General features: G+C 45.7%; 1 protein-coding gene across 2 annotated transcripts in view; it reads left to right on the top strand.

Moving 5' to 3' along the window:
• The window catches only part of PRKG1 (protein kinase cGMP-dependent 1), a 380,420-nt gene that overhangs the window by 260,554 nt on the left and 99,292 nt on the right, over positions 1-20,574 (top strand). For both annotated transcript variants that reach the window (XM_021537071.2, XM_021537070.2), the window contains exon 5: positions 7,618-7,681. In XM_021537071.2, coding sequence (XP_021392746.1) covers positions 7,618-7,681 — 64 coding nt within the window. The remainder of the gene's footprint in view (positions 1-7,617; positions 7,682-20,574) is intronic.

Consider the following 20,574-nt stretch of genomic DNA (forward strand, 5'->3'; position numbering starts at 1 on the left):
GAAGGGCTGGAGGTGGCACTCAGTGCTCTGGGCACTGGGCACAGCTGGGGCTCCATGGGCTGGCAGGGATTTTCCAGCCCCACTGACCCTGGGATTCTGTGATATAGCAGTGTTGGAAAAGCTGGGTGAGTTGGAAGGTAGAAAAGTTCTGCTTTGGGATTGTCAGGTAGAATTTGATTTGCAAATATGAAGAAATGCCACCTGCTAGATCAAAAATCATCCCGTGCCATCCTCCAAGGATTCCAGCAGGAGCAGGTTCCCTCTGTGAGGTGCCTCAGGAGCAGCAGAGTGAACCCTGTGCCTTGAGATGAGCAGCCACATCTGTGCCTGCCCAAACTCCACTGAGGTTCCCAGGGTGGCTGCTGCTTCTGCTGAGCCTTGGTGGTTCCCAGGCAGCAACTGTCCTTTTCAAGATGAATCATCCTGGGTGAATTCATGTGTGATGGGAGGAGGGGGTTCACATACCTGCTAATTACTCTTCCTCCCTCTCATTCTGACATCAACAATGAAACTTTTCTTTTAAATCAGCCCCATCTCCCCAGTGACTGCCACAGGAGATGCAGTAGGAGGGCTCTGTGTGATAATGAACCCCTGTCAGGGAGAGGCAGGGATTGACAGAGCAAGGCAAAATACTCCTCCAGAGTTCCTGCTCTGCCTGCTGAACACAAACAGAAATCCTGGGCTGAAAGAGGATCCCTGGAAGTGTTCAAAAACCACACAGATGTGGTGGGTAGGGATGGGTTCACGATGGACATGCCAGAGTTGGACTCTGCTCTTGGAGGCCTTTCCAGCCTTTCTGATCCTTTTGAGATCATTTCAGGTTCTCCTCAGGGACACTGAGAGTCCTGGTCTCGTGATGCCAGCAGATCCCTTGGTGTTCTTTCAGCACAAGAAGGAAAAATGCAATTCTTGGCACTCGCTTTGCTTCAGTATTTGCTCATCAGGGATAAGACCAGTTCTGCTTCTCTTCCCTTTCCTGTGTGTAGTAGGGCTTATGATATAACCAGATCCCTGGAAACAAATGATCCACAACCTCCTTTCAGGATTTTATTTCCCTGATAAGGGCTGTGTAATGAGTGGCAGAGCGTTCAAACTGTGGCTGTTCCATCTTCACCCTCTCCAAAATGAGTAATGGTGAGTTGCTTACAGCCTGTGTGGCTATAGCACAGCAGACAAATCATCTGCAGCAACTCCAGAGCAAATCCCTTCTCTCTTCCTGAGACTTCTGCTCCGTGGGGTGCTTCCAAGGCCAACCCAAAGTGAAATTAATGGGAGTGTGAGTGGCTGTCACCCTCCCTGTCCCCTCCACCTGGATCTCTGATATTGTTTGACCTGTGTCCTGTCAAGGGCCAAGAACAAGAGAGTCCTGGAGAGGCTGGAGTGTGGTCAGGGAAGGGAACAGAGCTGGGGAAGGGTTCAGCTGGGACAGCAGCAGGAATTTCTCTATGGAAAGGCTGCTCAGGCCTTGGCAGGGCTGCCCAGGGAGCTTTGGGGTGCCCATCCCTGGAGGTGTCCCAGGAAGGGCTGGAGGTGGCACTCAGGGCTCTGGGCACTGGGCACAGCTGGGGCTCCATGGGCTGGCAGGGATTTGCCAGCCTCAGTGATTCCATGCATCCAAGCAAAAACCAGCCTTGACTTAGCAATGACCTGTGTGACTGAGGAAGGTCTGAGTTTTTTTGAGAAATAGATACACCTTCTTTAATTTCTGCCTCTTTTCTTGTGGGTACTATGAATGAAAATAACCGGCAGCTGATGCTCCAAATAATATGTATTAATCTGACAGAAAAGTGGAATTGTCTTTTGATGCAGCAATTTGCAACACAAGAGGAATGTACCTGGCAGGGTGGGCAGGCCCTGGCACAGGGTGCCCAGAGCAGCTGTGGCTGCCCCTGGATCCCTGGCAGTGCCCAAGGCCAGGCTGGACAGGGCTTGGAGCAGCCTGGGACAGTGGAAGGTGTCCCTGCCATGGCAGGGGTGGCACTGGATGGTCTTTAAGGTTCCTTCCAACCCCAGCCCCTCTGATTTTATGAAGTGATTCCATGATCCTAATGGAGACAGCTTTCCCTCCCTGACACAACTGGGAACCCAGTGGGAGGCTGCCTGTACAGCTTCAGTTGTCCAAAGCACCGTTTTTTTGGTGATATCCCAAATCAAGGATCAGCTGGTGCTGATCAGATGTAGCCTCAGCTCTTCTGGAGCTGAGACAGAGCTGTAGGAGCACCCCAAATGTGCTGAAGAAGGACATTTGCATTTTTCAGCCTTTATTCCAGTTGGGTGCCAAATAAAAAAGCTTCAGGGAACTCAGACAGCCTTAATTTCCTTTTACTGGAATATTGGAGTCTGGAGCTCTGCTTACTCAAGGCACAGAGCAGTGACAACAACTGCAATTGTGATGGTGCCAAGCAGCAATAAAAGAGAGAGGTTTTGTTCCGGGCTTACCCAGGAGAAACGTCTGGATGATCACCCTCACTGAGCAGCCTTCAAAAGTTTGGGAGTGCATCTTGAAAGGGATTTAGAGAGTGAATGGTTGCTTTTGTACCCTGGAGGCAGAGCAGAGCCAGGAGCCCTGTGGGTTGTGGTGTGTGGCAGAAGATAAATGTCCTGTCGGAGCTGGCAGCGCCGCCACCGAGGCTGCAAACAACGCCTTGGGCCACAGCCAGCACTGCTTGGAAGCTCTTTCTGCTTCCTTCAGGAGCATCCCATGGGATGGATCACAGGCTTCAGTCCGGGATGGATCACAAGCATGAATCCAAGCCTGGTTAATGGGGATGTTGCTTCTACCTTGAAGCTGAGAGCAGCTTGGTGACTGCATCCCCAGGGACAGAGCCACGACCTTTCCCACCTCCTTCGGGTTGGGCATATCCTGCTCCTCCATGGGGACGGGTGATTTATTAAAAAAAATATGGATATTGATCTAGTACCGATATCCAACTGTGACGGACAAAAACTCTCTAACAGTTTAAAGTTAGAAAGTGTGAGTTTATTCAACACCGGGCAGTGTGCAGGATGGCTCCCAAATCCACACCACAGCTTCCAGGTGATTACAGAGCCCTTTTATCCATACAAGTATTGAATACCCAAAATACAAATACATGTTCATAATTTCGGTATATCCCATTCCTCACTTCATATGCTAATCGTGTAGTTTGTCCCTTGAAATGGGTTGGTGTCCCTTTCATGGGGAGGGGTCCCAAAATGAGGAAGTACATGAAGTCTTCCTCGTTCTGACCTTTCTGCCTTTTCAATGCCAATATGACAAATGAACTCTTGGTAGAACTCCCATTCCTTGTCTTCCATTGGTTTCAGAACAGAGGAGGCCCACAATTGTCTCATGTTCCTAAAAGCTCTTTGTCAGTTTGTATATTCTTCATTATAAACCCAGCTAACTAAACATTGTGCTGACAAGCAATCAATTATTAGTTAACTCCTAACTTCATCAAGGCCTACTCATTTATTATTATTATTTTAATTAACTCTAGTAAGGCTTATTTCTAACTAAAATCTTAGCTCCTCTAAAATCTCTAAATTCCTTAAAGTTTACATTTAAGGGAGTCAATCCAACGATGTTTCAGCACAGCTGCCTCCCCTGAGTTTGGCAGCTGGTGCTGGGCACGTTGAGCTCTCTGGAAAAATGTGTCACGTTTGGAGCCAGGTGGAATTGCTGCAGACAGGGAGCCATTCCCCACGGGAAATTCTGCTGGGTGCAGGAACTGCCATCCCTGCATCCCATCGTGGCTGAGCAGTGGGGACTGCAGCCAGGAAAATGTCACCTCCTTCTCCTGCTCACTGTCCAGGGTGTAGGGGTGGGCTGGGTGTAGAAGGTTCCTCACCCTGTTCCCTGTGATGGCAGTCGTGCTCTCCTGATAAAATGCTGTTTGTGGATGGATTAAAATCATCCAGTTTATGGCATTTTCTGTTAAAACTCAAATCCTGGAGCTAGGGGTTTGCTTTGCCTCCTTGTTTGCTGCCTCTGTAGGGTGGCCTGGATCCTCCTGAGGATCCTGGGCTGTACTTCTGCCAGGGGATCCTATCAGGTAGACATAAATAATTTGCTATCCATACTTTTTAACACCCATATCACCTTCAAGAGCTTAGAGGAGTCAAGGGGCTGCAGGTGAGCAATTCAGTTTGAATAGGTCTATTCCATCCCCAGCTGGATTCCATAGCCTCATCCAGGGAGTGGATTCAGGGCAGGTGGAGAAATTACTCCTCATTAAGTGGAATAAGCAGCAGGTGGAGAAAGTCCCTTATAAAGGACTGGGTAAGCAGCGTGGAAGGAGCCCCGTGTTGCTGGGAGAGGCTGGTGAATTGCTCTTGTTAATTCTATAATTAAATCCCAATCATTGAACTGGGAAAAACTTCCAAGATCATCAAGTCCAGCTCTTCCTGGGCAAAGTGAGAGGTGGTTGTGGAATGAGAGGAGCAAGTGAAATCCTTCACTTGTGCTGCAGGTAGGGAGAAAAGTCACAAGTTTCAAACTTTGCTGAAGACTTTCAGTGTTGCATACCTGAATACCTCTTGTGCCAGCTGTAGTGCTGTTACTGTCTGGGGTGGCTGTTCAAAATTCTTCACTGTTGATGGGATTTAAGGAGCAGTGGGAGAAGAACTTGTTGGAGAAAGTCTGGGTTTGTTTGACCCTGCTTTGTTGGGCAGAACAGTTGTTGCTTGAGCAGCTGGAGCAGTGTTTGCTGCAATTTCTTCCACCCTAAATGCATCCCAGCTCAAGGGCTGAATGTTTGCCCTTCTATAGTTCCAGCTTTTTTCACACAGCTGTAGAAAGGGAAATACAATTTTCCTGCCTCTTGCTGTGGTGATCAAAGATTCCCTGGGAGATTTTCTGCTCCCATTTGCCTCCCTCCCATGTGTTTTCCCACTTGGAGCAATTTGCAGCTCAGCTGTGATGCTCAAGGCTTTCCCTGGAGAGCTGAGGCTCCATTTGCCTTTCAGGGCAAGTTCCCACCTGGAAATAATCATGGAAATACTCCTTTTGTATACAAGTCCTTCAATAATGCAGGAGGAATCAAGACTGTTTTATGAATCCGTTTAATGTTGTCCTGTGGAGAGCAGAGGGGGATTTTTATTGACCTGGAGAATCAAGTCTTGCTCTTTTCTTATCAAAGAAACTCAAATATTTGTCTGTTTTGTCACTTGCTGTTCAGAGGAATTCTGGCCTGCCATAAACCCCCCTAAATCTGGGAGGTTAATGGTGTAATTCCATGATGTGTTTGGAGATTGTTTTGTCAGCAAATTGCTTTTGCCATTATTTGCTCTATTGCAGAGTTGAAGTTTTAGACTTTTCTCATGGCAAGAGTTGGAATTTAGGGCCTATTTCCCTGTTTTTTAATGGATTTGGTCTGTAATAGATGTGTTTCACTACCCTTCCTTGAATTTCACAGGCATAATTATCTATAAAAATATACCCTGTGGTGAGTTCCCCCCAATTTGGGAGTTTAAGTGTGCAAAAATCTGATTGCTTGACCACACTAGTATCTGAGCACTTTGTCCAAGGCTGTTATCTTCTCCCATAAGTTTATTCCTCATTTGGGTGCTGGAAATGATGTAATGAGCTCTCATTTTATGGTTAGGCCTGGCTGTCACAGAATTCCTGTCCAGTTGTTTGCTTGCTCCCATTACAATGTGGGACCACGTATTCCCAGAAATAAAAATGTTCTTCCTAAGGAAAAAAAGCTGTTGATGAGATAATGAAAGATTATTATTTTCTGCCTTTATCAGCCCAGATTTGTCTTGCTATCATTAAATAGATTCAACAGAGATTAATTTTTTTTTTAAATTAAAAAGAAGGGTAAATGTCCACAGAATAATTTAGGTAGGAAAAGACTTTAAATATCAAGTCCAGCTGTTCTCTCAGCACTGCTGAGCCCCACACTGACCCATATCCCCACGTTCCATGGCTCTTGGACACCTCCAGGGATGCTGCTTCCACCTGGGCAGCCCTGCCAAGGTTCGAGCAGCCTTTCCATGGAGAAATTCCTGCTGCTGTCCCAGCTGAGCCTCCCCTGGCCCAGCTTGAGGCCGTTTCCCCTTGTCCTGTCCCTGTTCCCTGGCAGCAGAGCCCGACCCCCCCCGGCTGTCCCCTCCTGGCAGGAGCTGTGCAGAGCCACAAGGTCCCCCCTGAGCCTCCTTTGCTCCTTAAATCCCACCCAGTGCCACCCCTGCCATGGGTAGGAATGCCTTCCACTATATCCCAGGTTGCTCCAAACCCTGTCCTTGGGCACATCCAGGGATCCAGGGGCAGCCCCAGCTTCTCTGGGCCATGGTGTGTTTTTGTTGGGTCTGTGTGCTTCCTTCAGCATCACCTGGGAATATTTGGTGGTTCTCAGGTTTTTATGGACAAGAGATGATGAGAAACCAGAGTACTGCAAACCACAGGCTGGTTGAGGATGGGAGAGAACCTGGAGGTCCTCTGGTTCAGGTTGCCATGGACCGTGTCCTGATGGCTTTTGGCTCTCTCCAAGGAGGCCTTGGGTGTGGAACCCACTCTGGGTGGGCTGTAAGGCAGTGGAGATACAGCTTCAAAGCCAGGATATTCCCTGGAGCTTTGGAGACCCAAACTTGTGTCCTCCATCCTGCTCCAGACTGGTTTAGGTTTAGTCCTGTGGATCCTGGCTCATTACGGCTGCAGCTCATCCCAGCCTGGCCTGAGCAGCCTTTGCTGAGGGAATTGCTGCCAAACAAGTGACAAAGTCACCTTTTTGGCTGAAGAAAAGCCACAAATATGGCTATTTTTTGAAACAGGGAAGTGTTCAGAAACTTCCTGAGGGCTTGGGTGGGGGCTCAGTGCTGCAGAGCTCTGTGCTCCCAGGTGTGATTTCACTCTTCTGTCTGGGGCTGCTTGGAGCTGATCTTCTCTGCCCCTTCTTTGGGTTGCATTTTATTTCTGGGGGGGCTGAAGCAGACTTGGAAGGAATATGAGTGAGCAGGTTTGTGGCTCACAGGAATTCCAGTGGGTCTTGAATGGATCCTGTTGCAGTAAGGTAGAAAAATAATGAAGAAAGGCTTGCTCCCAAAAACAGTGGCTAGCCCTTTGCAAGTTCCCATGTGAAAGCAATCCTGGTGTGAGCAGTTAGTTAACATAACAATTTATCCCTAGGGGAAAAAAAAAAAAAAACCACAACCAACAAATTGCACCTGTATAAGCTGGTTTTGCACTGTTAGATAGAAAAATGAAAACTGTCTTTTACAAACAACTTCCCTGCACATACACACTGAGAGTTTGAGTGACCAGTCAATACAGAATAACAACTTGTTAATAGCCAATAAAGTAATTGGTAAGAAATCTACTGACCAGTTGGAGTCACACAGGAGGTCTGTAAAACTGTATAAAAAGGAGTTATGTGAATAAAGAAAATGGAGTCCATGTGATTTATTCCCATAGATCCCTAGCTGACTACCAGCTTTAGGGGTGGCTCTCCAGAGGTTTATCCTGGCAGTCTCCCATCATCACCAAATCCACCAGAGCTAGGAAAGGAGCAGCTTTCCCTGATATCTTCCTGTTCATCCCCAGAACATGAAGGAGAGCTACAGAGGGGAGGAAAGCAGCTGGATCTGTGCCCTGTGTGAAGGGATCCATTAATGGAGATTTCTTTTCTATTGCAGCGTTCCCACATTCCAGAGCCTTCCCGAGGAGATCCTCAGTAAGCTTGCAGATGTCCTGGAAGAGGTGAGTGCTTGGAATATTGGGATTTCACAAGTTTAGAACCTTCTGCTGGCAATATCCAGCCTCTTCTTTACCCCAAAGAGCAGCTCCCCAGTTTGGTAACCATCGAGGCCATGGGACGAGTTGTGGGGAAAATGAATCCAGTTTTGAATAGGGTTTATATATATTTCTAAATGGATTTTTATCCAGTTGGGGAGTGAATCAATCATTTCCTGTGGTGTCCAGAAGGGAATGAGCTTTTCCAGCCTGTGGGTGAGTGGTGGGGATGAAGGTAATGAGAAAACCTGGTCTCATTTCAGATATGATGGATCACTTATTTTGGAGGGTATTTTAAAGGTGTTGTGGAAAAGGTGCTTTGGGAAGAGTTGCAGCAGTGTTGAGATGTTGGGGTGGAGTTGGGCTTTGCCTACCTGGCTTTAACTGGGGTTTCGTTAGGGTCAAGCTTTTCATAAGTCTATTTAAAACAACAAAGAAATCACCCATAAAACACCAACCAAAAAAAAAAACAAAACCCTCTGAAAAAAACCACAAAAAGCTCTATAACCCCTTAAAAATGCAAAAAAACCCTAACCTGCACCCTACAAAAAAAACCTCAAAGCCCTCCAACCTTGCCCTATAAACAGATGTAAAATGGATGTAAAATATTTGGGTCATATCACAGTTTAATCCCAAAATTTAATTCCCACGATGCTCCCTTCTGAGCCTGAGGAATTCAATATCCCAAAAAGTTATTAATAAACCCTTCCAAAAGGTGATTTAAGTGCAAGGAATGAATGTGTGGCAGTAATTTATTTCATTCCTGCTGGCTTTTCTTCATCCATGCCTCTCCATCAGGGAAGATGTTCCCGTGGATTTGGAGGAAAAGCGCTGCTGACATTGGAGTTGATTTGAATTCTTCTTTTCCTGAGCTTTGCTCGGGTGTTGTTCCTTCTCTGCCTTTTTATTTAGTGCCCAGATAAATTCTGTGGCTCCAACAAATCAGCTGTTTGTCACCCTGAATAATTGCATATTCACAGATAAGCTTTATTCCCTTTTACTGCCAGGAAATGCTCTGATTTAGGGAAAAAAAAGGATATGAATTCCCTCTGCTGTAAATTCCATCTGCCTATCTCAAAACCCCACTCCCAACCAGAATTTGCTTGGATCATATCACCAGCGTTAAGCTCCTTATCAAGAGTTAAGGAGGAGAATAAAGTCCATAAAACTTTTCCAGAAACACTTAAAGTTTCGTGGCAGGGGGGAAAAAAATCCTAATAAATATCAGTGAAGAAATGAGTCATGAAAGCAGCATTTATGGGGAATAAATCTGGTTTTTTAGGGTGGATGCGTGCAGTTTTCTGTTTGGAATTAGTGATATTTTCTCTGGGTTTGTATTGGATTGAATAGGCTGTGTTATGCATAAATTAAAAACAAAAAGTCACTCTCAAATCTGTGTATTTAGAGATTAACTCCCACTTGGCTACAGCCCCCTTTCCATAGGTCACACCTGGGAAGTACTGGAAAACCCCTCTGGATCATGGAATTGTTAATATTACATGGAAAAACGTGTCTGGTGACTCACACAGGGATTATCAGGGTGGGACAAATATTGCCAGTAATTTCAGTCTTTATGGATAATTTCATTTAGCAAATGGAATTAAAATCCTGAAGGGAGTAGGATGGGGAGTCTGTTCCTGGCATGGCTGAGGAGTGGGATGAGCTTTTGGTGGGCATGGGCAGTGCTCAGAGATCTGGGCTGGCATTCCCTCCTCTCCCTCTTTCCCCCCTTCATTCAGGATGTTTTTATTTGGGTTTTGTAGCACAAAATCAGGATTTCTTTCCTATCGTTAAGTTGCTTCAAATTCTGGCAGCTTTTTTCCTCTTTAAAGTTATTCCCTGTGCTATTCAAATGTAAAGCTTGTAGGATTTCCACCTCAAATCAGCTGTTCAGGTACTGATAGATGTAATGAAGGTTCCTTGACCTTTTCTCCTCTGAAGCCACTTCCAGGTGCTCATGATTTTGTAACTTCCCATTTGAGCTCATATTTTCATTGTGCTTAACAGATGATTCTTCTAAATTTTGTTCCCCAACTCCGAATTCCTATTGCAAAAAAGGATCCTGTTTGCCTGGATGTCAGGGATGGAGCTCTTACCTGCCTGAACATCTGTCCCAGCTCCACTGAACTGGGGTTTTCAGGGAAGGGGAAAGAGGCAGGAATTCTGAAAGCCACGGGCAGGTGGAGTAACTAATTCCAGACTGGTTTGGGTTGGACGGGACATTAAATCCCATCCCATTCCACCCCTGCCATGGGCAGGGACACCTTCCACTGTCCCAGGCTGCTCCAAGCCCTGTCCAGCCTGGCCTTGGGCACTGCCAGGGATCCAGGGGCAGCCACAGCTGCTCTGGGCACCCTGTGCCAGGGCCTGCCCACCCTCCCAGGGAACAATTCCTTCCAATATCCCATCCAGTCCTGCCCTCTGGCACTGGGAGCCGTTCCCTGTGTGCTGTCCCTCCATCCCTTGTCCTTTCCTGGAGCCCCTTCAGGCCCTACAAGGGGCTCTGAGCTCTCCTTGGAGCCTTCTCTTTTTTGGTGAGCACCCCCAGCTCTCCCAGCCTGGCTCCAGAGGGGCTCCAGCCCTGGAGCAGCTCCGTGGCCTCCCTGGATTCACTCCACAGCTCCTCATGCTGTTGGGGCCCCAGACAGAATTTCCAGTTCTGTGCCTGCAGATGCACAGGAGGAGATTGAATTAAGGTCTCGTTGGCATTTTCAACCCAGACCTCTTCATCTGCATTTCCTAATCCTGTTCCTTGGCTGTTTGGGATTTAGCCTGGTAATCCATGGAGGATGTTGTGTGTGGGATTCTGAGCAGCTGGAGCGAGAGACGGCGACGGAGGCGCTTTGATTTGCTTACAAAACCCCTCAGATCAGTTTGCTGTGCAGATAATGGCAGCTCTAAACCACGTCACGTGGATTTGCCTCCTTCCTTGTGCATCCTGAACTCGAGCCAGCTTTGACATTGTGTGTGTGTGTATATATATTTATGGATTCTTGCTGCATATATAGAAATTTAAAGTGTTCCAGGCCAGGCTGGACAGGGCTTGGAGCAGCCTGGGATAGTGGAAGGTGTCCCATGGCACAGGAATGGACTTTAAATTTCCTTCCTACCCAAATCATTCCATGATTCTCTGATGCTGCTTTTTAACACATTGATATATATCATATTTATCACAGTTGCTGTGTAAATAGCTATTTAAATATAAATATGGCTAATTGCCCTAAATCCAGCTGCAGAGCACTTGATTAACTCAGCCTGGGTTAACAGGAGAGCAGCCACAGCTTGGCAGTGCTGGGAATGCCATTCCCACATCTCCCAGTGTGCATTTTGGGAATTCTTTCACTGGAAGCATTAATATTCACATTTTTAATTTATTTGAATGCACTACTGAGATCCAAGTGCCAGTGATGTGTTTCTCCAGCCCCAGGCAGCCTGGCCCTGGCTCCCAGTGAATCCCTGGACAAACAGCAGAGCCAAACTGAGGGGAGAGGCAGAGAAATGTGCTGAACCCCACAGGCAGAGGCTGCCAGGGATGGAAACTCTTCCTGCCACTCTGGGTGCTGAAATCTGGGATCCCATCTCCTGCCTGCAGCCACTTCAGCAGCTCAGTTTGTCTGCCGAGTGTCACTTGCCAGCCTTTCTCTTTTTTTGTTTTTAATTTTAATTCCAATGAAAGGCTGAATTTCAAAAGGCACAAATGTTAAAAAAATAAAACACAACCCAAAATTTTTCCCGGTTGCTTGTGGAGCTCCTGTTGTGGCTCCTGGTGGAGAGTGGGATCTTGGAGGAGATTTCATGGCTTAATTCAGCTTTCAGAGCTGTCCTGGGCCTTCCCAAGCATCCTTCCTGCTCCACACTGCCCAATTAGTATGGATCAGAAGGCCTTGGGATGCCTCTGGTTAATTAACTGAGCACAGTCCTGCCTTTGTGGGATTGTCTGGCAACAGTGAATAGAAGAGGCAAAATGTGCAAAATTAATTAGCTTTCTATAGAATCCATGGCTTTTAGGCTTATTTAGGAGCAAGGATGGCTCTTGGACAAAGGGAATGGGGTGCCTGGTCTGTCCTGCAGGCTCTGCCAGCACCAAGGCAGGTATTGATGTGATACAGAGCCAGAAATCAGATTTGAGGGAGAATTCAAAATAGGGAAGAGTAAAAGGTTTAGGGTAAGAGAAAATATGTTAATTTTTTTTTTTTTTTTTCTCAAAGGAAGCACTCTGGGGGGTGTTCACTGGAGGAGCTGTGGGACAGGGTAATGCTGCCTGTGGGGCATCAAATCAGTTTCAGTCATGACTGATTCCATCACAATTTTGACTCAAGTTGTACTTCCATTAATTTTTCAAATGGTGCTCATGAGAACACAGCTTTGGTTTTGCAAGTGTACCAGGAAGTAAAAGCTTTTTGGGGAAAAATAAAGATCAGAAAATAAAATACAACTGGAAAAACTGGAGTGCAGGAATACAGTAGAGTCAGTGGCAGGAGCTGCTCTAGCTTTGGATTGGGATAAAATGTTTTGTTTGGAGTTAAGTTTTCCTTTTGATTTTCCTTAATGTGGGCATGAACCACATGAAGGAAATGAAAAATAGTCTGCTTGTGTTAGCACAGGAAAGGAGTTCAGTATTCCTTGGCTTCTGTGGATTCTTGTCAGGTATGTGGTTATCCCTGTGTGTGTTTATTGCTCATCCTCTGCTCTCCTGCACTGGTAGAAATGGAGCAGGATTTGGGGTTTTTCTTCCCCAGTTCTGCAAAACTTATTGTTAAAAGGTGACGCCAATGGAGAAAACATTTGAGACTCTGGTTGCTTCCAAAAAGATCCCATCTATCCCTGCTGTCTGTCACTCTGAAGCCATTCCCTGTGCCCTGTCCCTCCATCCCTTGGCCCCAGTTGCTCTCCTGGAGCCCCTTTAGGCTCTGGAAGTGGCTCTGAGCTCTCCCTGGAGTTTTCTTCTCTCCAGGGGAGCACCCCCAGCTCTCCCAGCCCTTGGAGCATCTCTGGTCTCCTCTGGGCTGGTTCCAGCAGCTCCACATCTCAAATCAAACACTGCACTGCAGGTGGGGTAGAAAATCTGTTGCCATTTCTTCCCATTCGATTTAACATCAAATCCCTCTTTTTTTCCCCCCAGTAAAATCTTTGTGCTCAACACACAGGAAGGCATTTCCTGGAGTCCCATGCTGTTGGCACATGTGGGAACTTCAGGTCTTCTCCTGGTGGAACCTGCTGGGTGTTTGTGTCAGGTGCAAGGGGCAGCTTTTGGCCTCTGCCAAATGCACTTTTCAGGCAGGGAAGGGTGTTGGAATCTGTGCTATTGATGATTCCCAGATTGTAGAAAGTCTCTGTCTCTCAGCCCCGCTGCCAAAGCAGAAGCCATAATTGGTCTGTGCTGGTTCCAGGTTGTTTATTCTGTTTATCTCTCACATGTTCTGCTGCCCTGCCCAGCTCTGTCCTGCAGGGCAGCGTGTGGGGGTCTACCCTCAGTGGGATGTTACAAACATTAAATACCAGAAACTCCCTGGGCTGCATTTACAAGAACGTGCCAATATCTGTCACCTACGTTGGACAGTGTGTCCCCAGCCTGAACCAACAGAAAAATGCCAACACCACAGTGAGACATGGAGGGCATGAAGAAGGAGAAAAAGGACAAGGCACACCCAATTTACTGCATCTTGTCCCCTTTGAACCCCTAACCTAGAATCCTAAAATTTGACTTTTGCCCCCGTGCCACAGTTAATTATTACTTATATCAAACACTCGGAGCTTGTAATTCATCCTGTGGGATTGAAAACTCTTTTCCATGGACAGAGATCACAGCCATTGTCTCTGGGGGCTCTGTCCAGGGGGGTTCCTGACCCCTGCCAGGGTCCCAGACCTGCCAGGGCAGCCAGAGGGAAACCCTGGATTCCCACAGAAGGGTGTTCTATTTTTAACTGCAATTTATGAAATGAATTCGGAAACTTCTCAAGAATCAGCTTTTGTTCAGGCTGAAAATCCTGGTGGTATCAGAGAGATCTTTTTTCCAGAGGCCTTCCATGGAAAGCTGGATTCCTCTGGAAGCAGGGGAAGTTTATTAACATCTCATTTACTGTCAGAAGTCCCCCTGCCCTTTTCTCTGGGCTCCTTTGCTAAACCCCAAGCAGAGCAGCTGGGTTGTTGGTTTTCTTTCAAGTGTATGTTGTAAAATCCACTGGAGTTAGGCCAGAGCACCCCAGCTGGGGAATTGCATCTCCTCCACCTGTCCAAAGCACATGGATGCATGGAAATCTCCATGAGAATCCCAAGGATGCTCAAAGGGATGGGAGTTGTAAGATTTTTCTCAGCTGTCAAGAGAAGAAATTCTTGGCTGGGAGGGTGAGCAGGCCCTGGCACAGGGTGCCCAGAGCAGCTGGGGCTGCCCCTGGATCCCTGGCAGTGCCCAAGGCCAGGCTGGACAGGGCTTGGAGCAGCCTGGGGTGGTGGAAGGTGTCCCTGCCCATGGCAGGGGTGGAATGGGATTATCCTTAATGTCCCTTCCAATCCCAACCATGCTTTCTCCAAGAGAGTTGTGTAGTTCCTTGTTTTCCATCTGCCTTTCCAGCCCTTTTCCATCTTTTCCCCATTTTTGGGCATTTCCTTCTCAATCAAGCTCTCAGAGTTGGGAAAAACCACTCCAGCAGTGCCATGGTTGCAAGTAGAACAGGTGGCAAAGGCAGCAGCAAACAAAAAAAAACCTTCCCCAAATTTGTTTCATCCCAGGATTTATTTTCTTTAAGTTGTTTCTATTTTTGGCAATGGTGCATTGAGTGGATGATCAGGTTTTCAGGCCGTCACTGATAAAAGGTTAATTTCTAAAGCTGCCCCTCTCAGGTTATGCAGGTGTTGGGATTTAAATGTTTCCTGTTTCCAGTTGGATTAAACCTATCTGGGAGATTTTTTTTATGCTCTCTAAGAGGATTCTCCAGCTGATCTGTCACAGTTATAAAAGAAAAGAAAAACAAAACATTTTTTGCTGTAATCTTAGATATTTTCTGGGGTTTCACAGATATGAAAAGGATGGATTTAAGCAAATCCATTAATTTATAATTTGCACTGGAGGATTTTCAGGCTCTATTAGAGACACATAGGATGGATGTTGATTTTTTTTCATGGCACCTGGGACAGCAGAGAGGTCACAAGGGAGAAATCAGGAGCTCCAAGTTGTCTCTTCCCTGATCCAGCCTTGTTCCTAATTTCCCAATATCTGTTCAGTGTTCCCAGTTTCCAGAGGCTCTACAGCAACACCAGGGCAAGGAATCCATGGAATCTGCTTTTCCAGGCATTTTCTTTGTTGCAAATAGGTTGGGACCGATGGGTTGGTGGTTGTCCTTCACTTCCTGGGTGAAGAAAATGCAATCTATTAATTCTGACTGAAATTTAATTAAAATTTGGACACCGGGGGGGTTTTACTATGGTAGAGGTGGCTCAGCTCAAGCCCCTCTTCCCAAGCAGTGCTCCTGGCAGCCTGAGCCAAGTGATTTTTGGGATGGATCTCCCCATGGAGAGGTTTCTGTTTTGTGCTGAGGGCTTTGCTTTCAGTGCTGGATTATTTTTGAGAAGCTTGGAAAGAGAGCATCTGGCTCTCTGGTCTTTTGGGCATCTCCTCCTGGGAATTCGTTCAGCAGTTCCCAAAATTCCCTAATTCTCATCCATATATCCCTATTTACAGGCATATATGGGCTAATTCTGGTGGGAATAAACCCCAGAATGAAAAACCAGCCTGGTGCTTACTTAAAAATATTCCATGATTTCCATCCTTCAACCCTGAAGAAGTTAACACACACAGTGCCTTTTTATCTGTAAAAACAGGGGGGAAAAATACAATCAGCAATTATATTAAGGAAAACCCAAATATTAATTACCCTGATGAGTGTTTTTCCTTTGATTCCAAGGTTTTCCCGGCTGGATTTTCCCATAGTGTTGCCCACAGTGACACCTACTGGAATCTGGGACACGGTTGGCTTGCAGGTCCTCCTGAGTGAGTCCTGCCAGGGATTAATTGGAAAAAAATGAAGGGAACAGTTTATGAGGTCATGGAGATGCCTATGGCCACCCCAGGAATGGCCACCAGGCTTGGAATGCTGGGAATAGCAGCTGGGGACCCTCCATCCATGGGATCAATTGTTAAAAACCAGCTTTAAAGCAAAGATCAAACGTGATGATGGGGAGATCCTCTTCCCATCCCCAGACCTCCTCAGAGTATGTTCCTTTTCCAAGGAATTTATTTCCCTTAGGAAATGGGATTTCTCACACTTGAAGGTTTGTTCCTTTCTGGTTTTAACCACCCCCCCAGAAGCCTTGGGGGTGGATTTGAAGTTTCCCATTCTCAGGGTGGCATTTGCAATGTCTGGGTTGTAATAATAGGAATTAAAAAGTATCCTCAAGATAGGAAAAGCCATTTTTTAATCCATGGAATGGGCTGGTGCTGCTATCCCAGGATTTTCCCTGCATGGGATGGGATCCCATCTCCTTTGGGGTCAGACTTCTGTGCTGGAAATCCAAATGGCCATTTCCCAAATTCCTGCAGAGAAAGCCATGCAAAGTAGAATTCAGAATTTTAAAAAGCTGTGCTGAAGGAATTTTGGGATCATTGTGTCCTTGCCCAGTAAGGCAAGGGTCAGCTGTGCCTTGTACTAAAAATCTGACCTAGATTACCTTTCCCACCCTGCCCTGTTTTTGGTTTTTTTATACCAGTCCTGGAAAGAAAAAAAACAGAAAGAGATGCTCCCAAAAAATCTGCTCTATAGCACAAAATAGCTGGGAAAACTTCAATATTTCCAATATTTCTGAGTGGGTTCCTTGCATGAAAGATTGATGGAAGTGTGACTGCTGCAGGGGCAGTTCTTGATGTGCCTCATCCTTCAGAAATCTCAACTTTTAGATGTGTTTCTTTTACCTTCAGAAATCCCAACTTACCCAACTCTTCTGAGTTCAGGGTGTGATTTATTGTTTTTCCTCACACCTTCCTTTTTAGTTACCAGTTGTCCAAAATCCTGGAATAAGTGGAAAGGTCCTATGAAGTTTTCCTCCAAGCTGAAATAGGCTCATGCAGCTCCAGCCATGTCAATTTTAGCAGAGATTCTATTAAACAGTAAAACATACTGATTTATGTACTTAGGGAGGAGATGCTTTGCATTTCTATTGTAAAATACAGGTTTTATCCCAATTTTCCAAATTCTGTTGTCAAGGAGATGGTGGCAACCCAGGTAAGGAGCTCAAGGCAGCTTTTTTTTTCATTTGGGAGAAGTCGTTATTGATGTTTCAAAAATTAAGATTTCATCTTTTCCCAGTTTATACACAGAGAGAAAATCCACTTGCTGATTTAATAAATATATTTGGGGCAAGGATTTGATCTTATGGAGGTGTGATTCACTTCCAGAATTCCTTGTTGAGCAGACTAGAGTCTGAGTTTGTGTCATGTGGGTTGATAAAATTTTGCATTTTTTTGTACCTTTTGGGGAGCTGATGAGAGAAATCAAGGGAAAAGGAGGATATTTTCCAGCAGCAGCCAAAATCCATGGGAATATAACATGGAATATGAAGTGAGTGTTTAATTCATCTGCCAAACTCAGGGCTGGTTTTCACCTGCACAGAACCCTCAAAATGGAAGCAACTGGTGAATTCAGAGGTTTAAACTGGGAAAATGATCTGTTCCAGTAAAGGTCTGTAAAGGATGGATAAATCCAATGCTTTCCACTATTTCCCTTCCAGTAAAGTTGGTTTCCAATGATAATTTGAAGTGCATTTTCATATGGAGATGTAGACTCTCCTCATCAGTCTAGACCACAAAAGAAAGTATATTTCATAGCAGGTGACTGGAAAAGTGGCTGAATATGTTGAATTAATGTGCAGTTTTTTATTCCTCATGATCGATTCTGAAATGAGTTTGGATCCTGGTGGCAATGCAAATACCTGGGATGAATAAGCATGTGAAATTTGGAGGAAATGAAGGAAAAGAAATGAAACAAATATGTTGATTTAAGTTGTTTACTTCCAGTTTCATTTTGGCAAGGAATTGATTCCCATTCTAATAACTGTGGAAACAGACCTGTGGATTTAGGGAGAGCAGTGGGATTTCCACACACATTCTTCCATTATGCTGAGGGAAACCAAATCAGAGCTGTTTGGGAAAGGACTGAAGGGCAGCTCTTCTCTTGCATTTCAATGAAATTTAATTAAACCCCCACGGACTTGAGCTGCTGGTGATTGGAGAGAGGTTTTGTGGTGCAGTGCCGTCGTGGGGTTCTGTTTCTGCTTGGATTTCCCCAAAGTTCCTGTATGTAATGTCCAAAGGAGGCTGGGAATGTCACGGAATTGGAGATATTTCAGTCCTTCAAAAGCCTAAAATTACATGTATGTGACTGGCCTAGGGCACATCAAGTCTTAATTTTTTTTTTTTTAATTGTGTTTTTATTTTAGCTGAATTTTACTGCTTGCTAATTTTTACTCGGGGCAACTGATGAATTGATTCCACTGTGTTGCCTGGGGATCCTTTTTCTAATTACTGATTCTCGGCTAATTCTCCACATTTCACAGTCATTATCTGTGAATCTGGCATTATTTAAATTCCCAAGCAAAGCTCTTTGGGGTTTTGACCCCAGTTTGTGGCTTGATCTCTAGCCTAATCCCACTACTGCCTTTTACCCAACTAGTTTATCTGTTTTCTCCCCTGGGAATAAATACCTTTTATTTTTTTTTCCCATATCAGTTCATCTTGTTTTCCTGGAAAATTTTGTTGCTACAGCTTGTCTCCCATTTCTCCTATGTGCTGTTCTCACCCTCTGTCTCTTTGCTCTCTCAATCCTTGAACTCTTGGGAGTTCTCCTTCTTGATCTTTGAGGGTGGTCTTGACCTTTTGCCTTCTTCACCCCTCTCTGTATCTCTGAACTTCCCAGCTTTCTCAGCATCCTCAACCTCCCCAAATTCCTGTTTCTTCTCAGCAGGCAGTTCTTAAAAAAGAGCAAAGTTTGAAGCACAACAAATCCTCACCCACACAGGCCAGCTCCTGCTCTCCAGCCAGTGCCAAGGGCATTCCAGGAATGGCAGAAGGAAAGGGCCAGGAGCTCCTCCCATCTCATGGACCTTCCCTTTGGAAAGCAGGAAGGAACCCTGGCCAGGATTTGCCAAATGTGGTCCCTTATCCACCTTGTTGCCTTTTAGTTATCCTTGAAAATTGCACTCGGCAAGTGTTGGGGTGAAGTCCAGTAGAATGTAAGAGGAAGGAGATAAAATCACAGCCAAAAGGACAATGTTGTGTTTTTCATGACTGGGAGATGAAACCATTGAGGTTTATCCCTAGTTCATCTCCTCCTTAGTACTGCTTGCTTTAGGGTGCTTCTGAGATGAGCTGTGTTTGTTCTATGGCAAACCTAATAAATCCTGTTTGATAGCTCACAAATGCTCCCATTTATCCACTGTTCATTGGCATGGGGGGAGTTTGGTGAAGGTTGGGTGTTCTGGTGTAAAGAATGATGGTGTAAAAGGAAGCCAAACTGCTCAGTTGTGTCCTCTGGGTCATGGAAATGCCAGAGATGTGGAGCTGCTTCTGCTTGCCATGGGAGAAGTCAACGTTCAGCAGCTTCTGAATTATCACAACAGCAGTGTCTTGTTTGCAAGAGACTTGAATTCCTGGTGGAAATTCACCTTGGGTTTCAGGACCAGTAGTTTCACCTGAGGAGGTGTCAGAGCTTTGGTCAGAGTTGGAAGAATCAGAGTTTGGAGATGGCCTTTTGCTCTAAATTGGAATGTTGAGTTTCTCTCTTCCACAGTTCCCATTAGTATAACATTATTCCCATCTCCTGTCTTGTCCCAGAAGCTAAGCTGGGAGGAGGCTGGGTCCAGCTGAGTTTGTGGAGGATTTTTTGCCTTTGAGACACTGAAATGAGAGGAGGTTCTGAGAAAAAGGAAGAGCAGGAGGGTGCCAGCCCTGTCTCCTTCCCTCTTGCTCACTCTAAGCACACCACAGGGAACAGCACCACCAAACACCTAAAGAAACAACCAGAAATTAAAGCAATCATTTAGCCAAGGAGCTTCAAATTAGGAACATTTCTCACATCTTTGCATTTCAGGAACAGCAGGGCCCTGCTTTTTATCCCCTTTGGTTTACCCATTTCAGTGTGTATCCCATGGGTTAGGTGCAGGCTGTACTTGCTTTTGCTTCAATGAAATAGTTGTTGAATTTCCTTTTTTTACTGTCCCCATACATCCTTTTAGATTCCTTTCCCATGGAGCAATCCCTGTTCCTGAGTCCTCAGAAGCACAGATTATATCTTGATATAACACAGATTTTATTTTGGTACAACTTCTGAGGACAGATGAACTCGTTGTGGGAGTCATCTCTTAAATCATAGTTTAGTTTTAAGTATTTACTCTTGGACCAGGGGATTGCATCAGTAATCCTCATGTGTCCCAACTATACCCAACCCTAGAATTCCAGAATTTGTATTATTCCAGAACCTGTGCTGTGTCCATGCACAAACAGCTCCTTTTGGAGGTGTTAAGAGCCTTGCTCAGGGATGGTTTTGCAGGAATTGGAAGTGACCCATCAAGTCACTTCAGAAGGTCCCACAATTGGAGAGGACAACTAGAGTGTCCAGCTCGTTCCCAGCAGTGTCAGCACTGTCACAGCCCATTAAGGAGCTGCAGTGAATCAGTGCAGGGGAGAAGTTTCCCAAAAGGATTGGACAGGGAGACAGGCTCCTGGCACTGTCACAGCACAGCTTTTGCTCTGAGATGCGTACTCAGAGTGCTGGTGGGATATCAAGGAGCTGTATCTTTAAGGAGGAAGGGTAAGTTTGTGATGCCTCAGTATGAAAAACAAAACAAAAAAATGCTGCAGGGTATTGCAGCTC

Source organism: Lonchura striata, chromosome 7 (assembly GCF_046129695.1).
Source record: "Lonchura striata isolate bLonStr1 chromosome 7, bLonStr1.mat, whole genome shotgun sequence".
In the NCBI taxonomy this organism is placed as follows: Eukaryota; Metazoa; Chordata; class Aves; order Passeriformes; family Estrildidae; genus Lonchura; species Lonchura striata.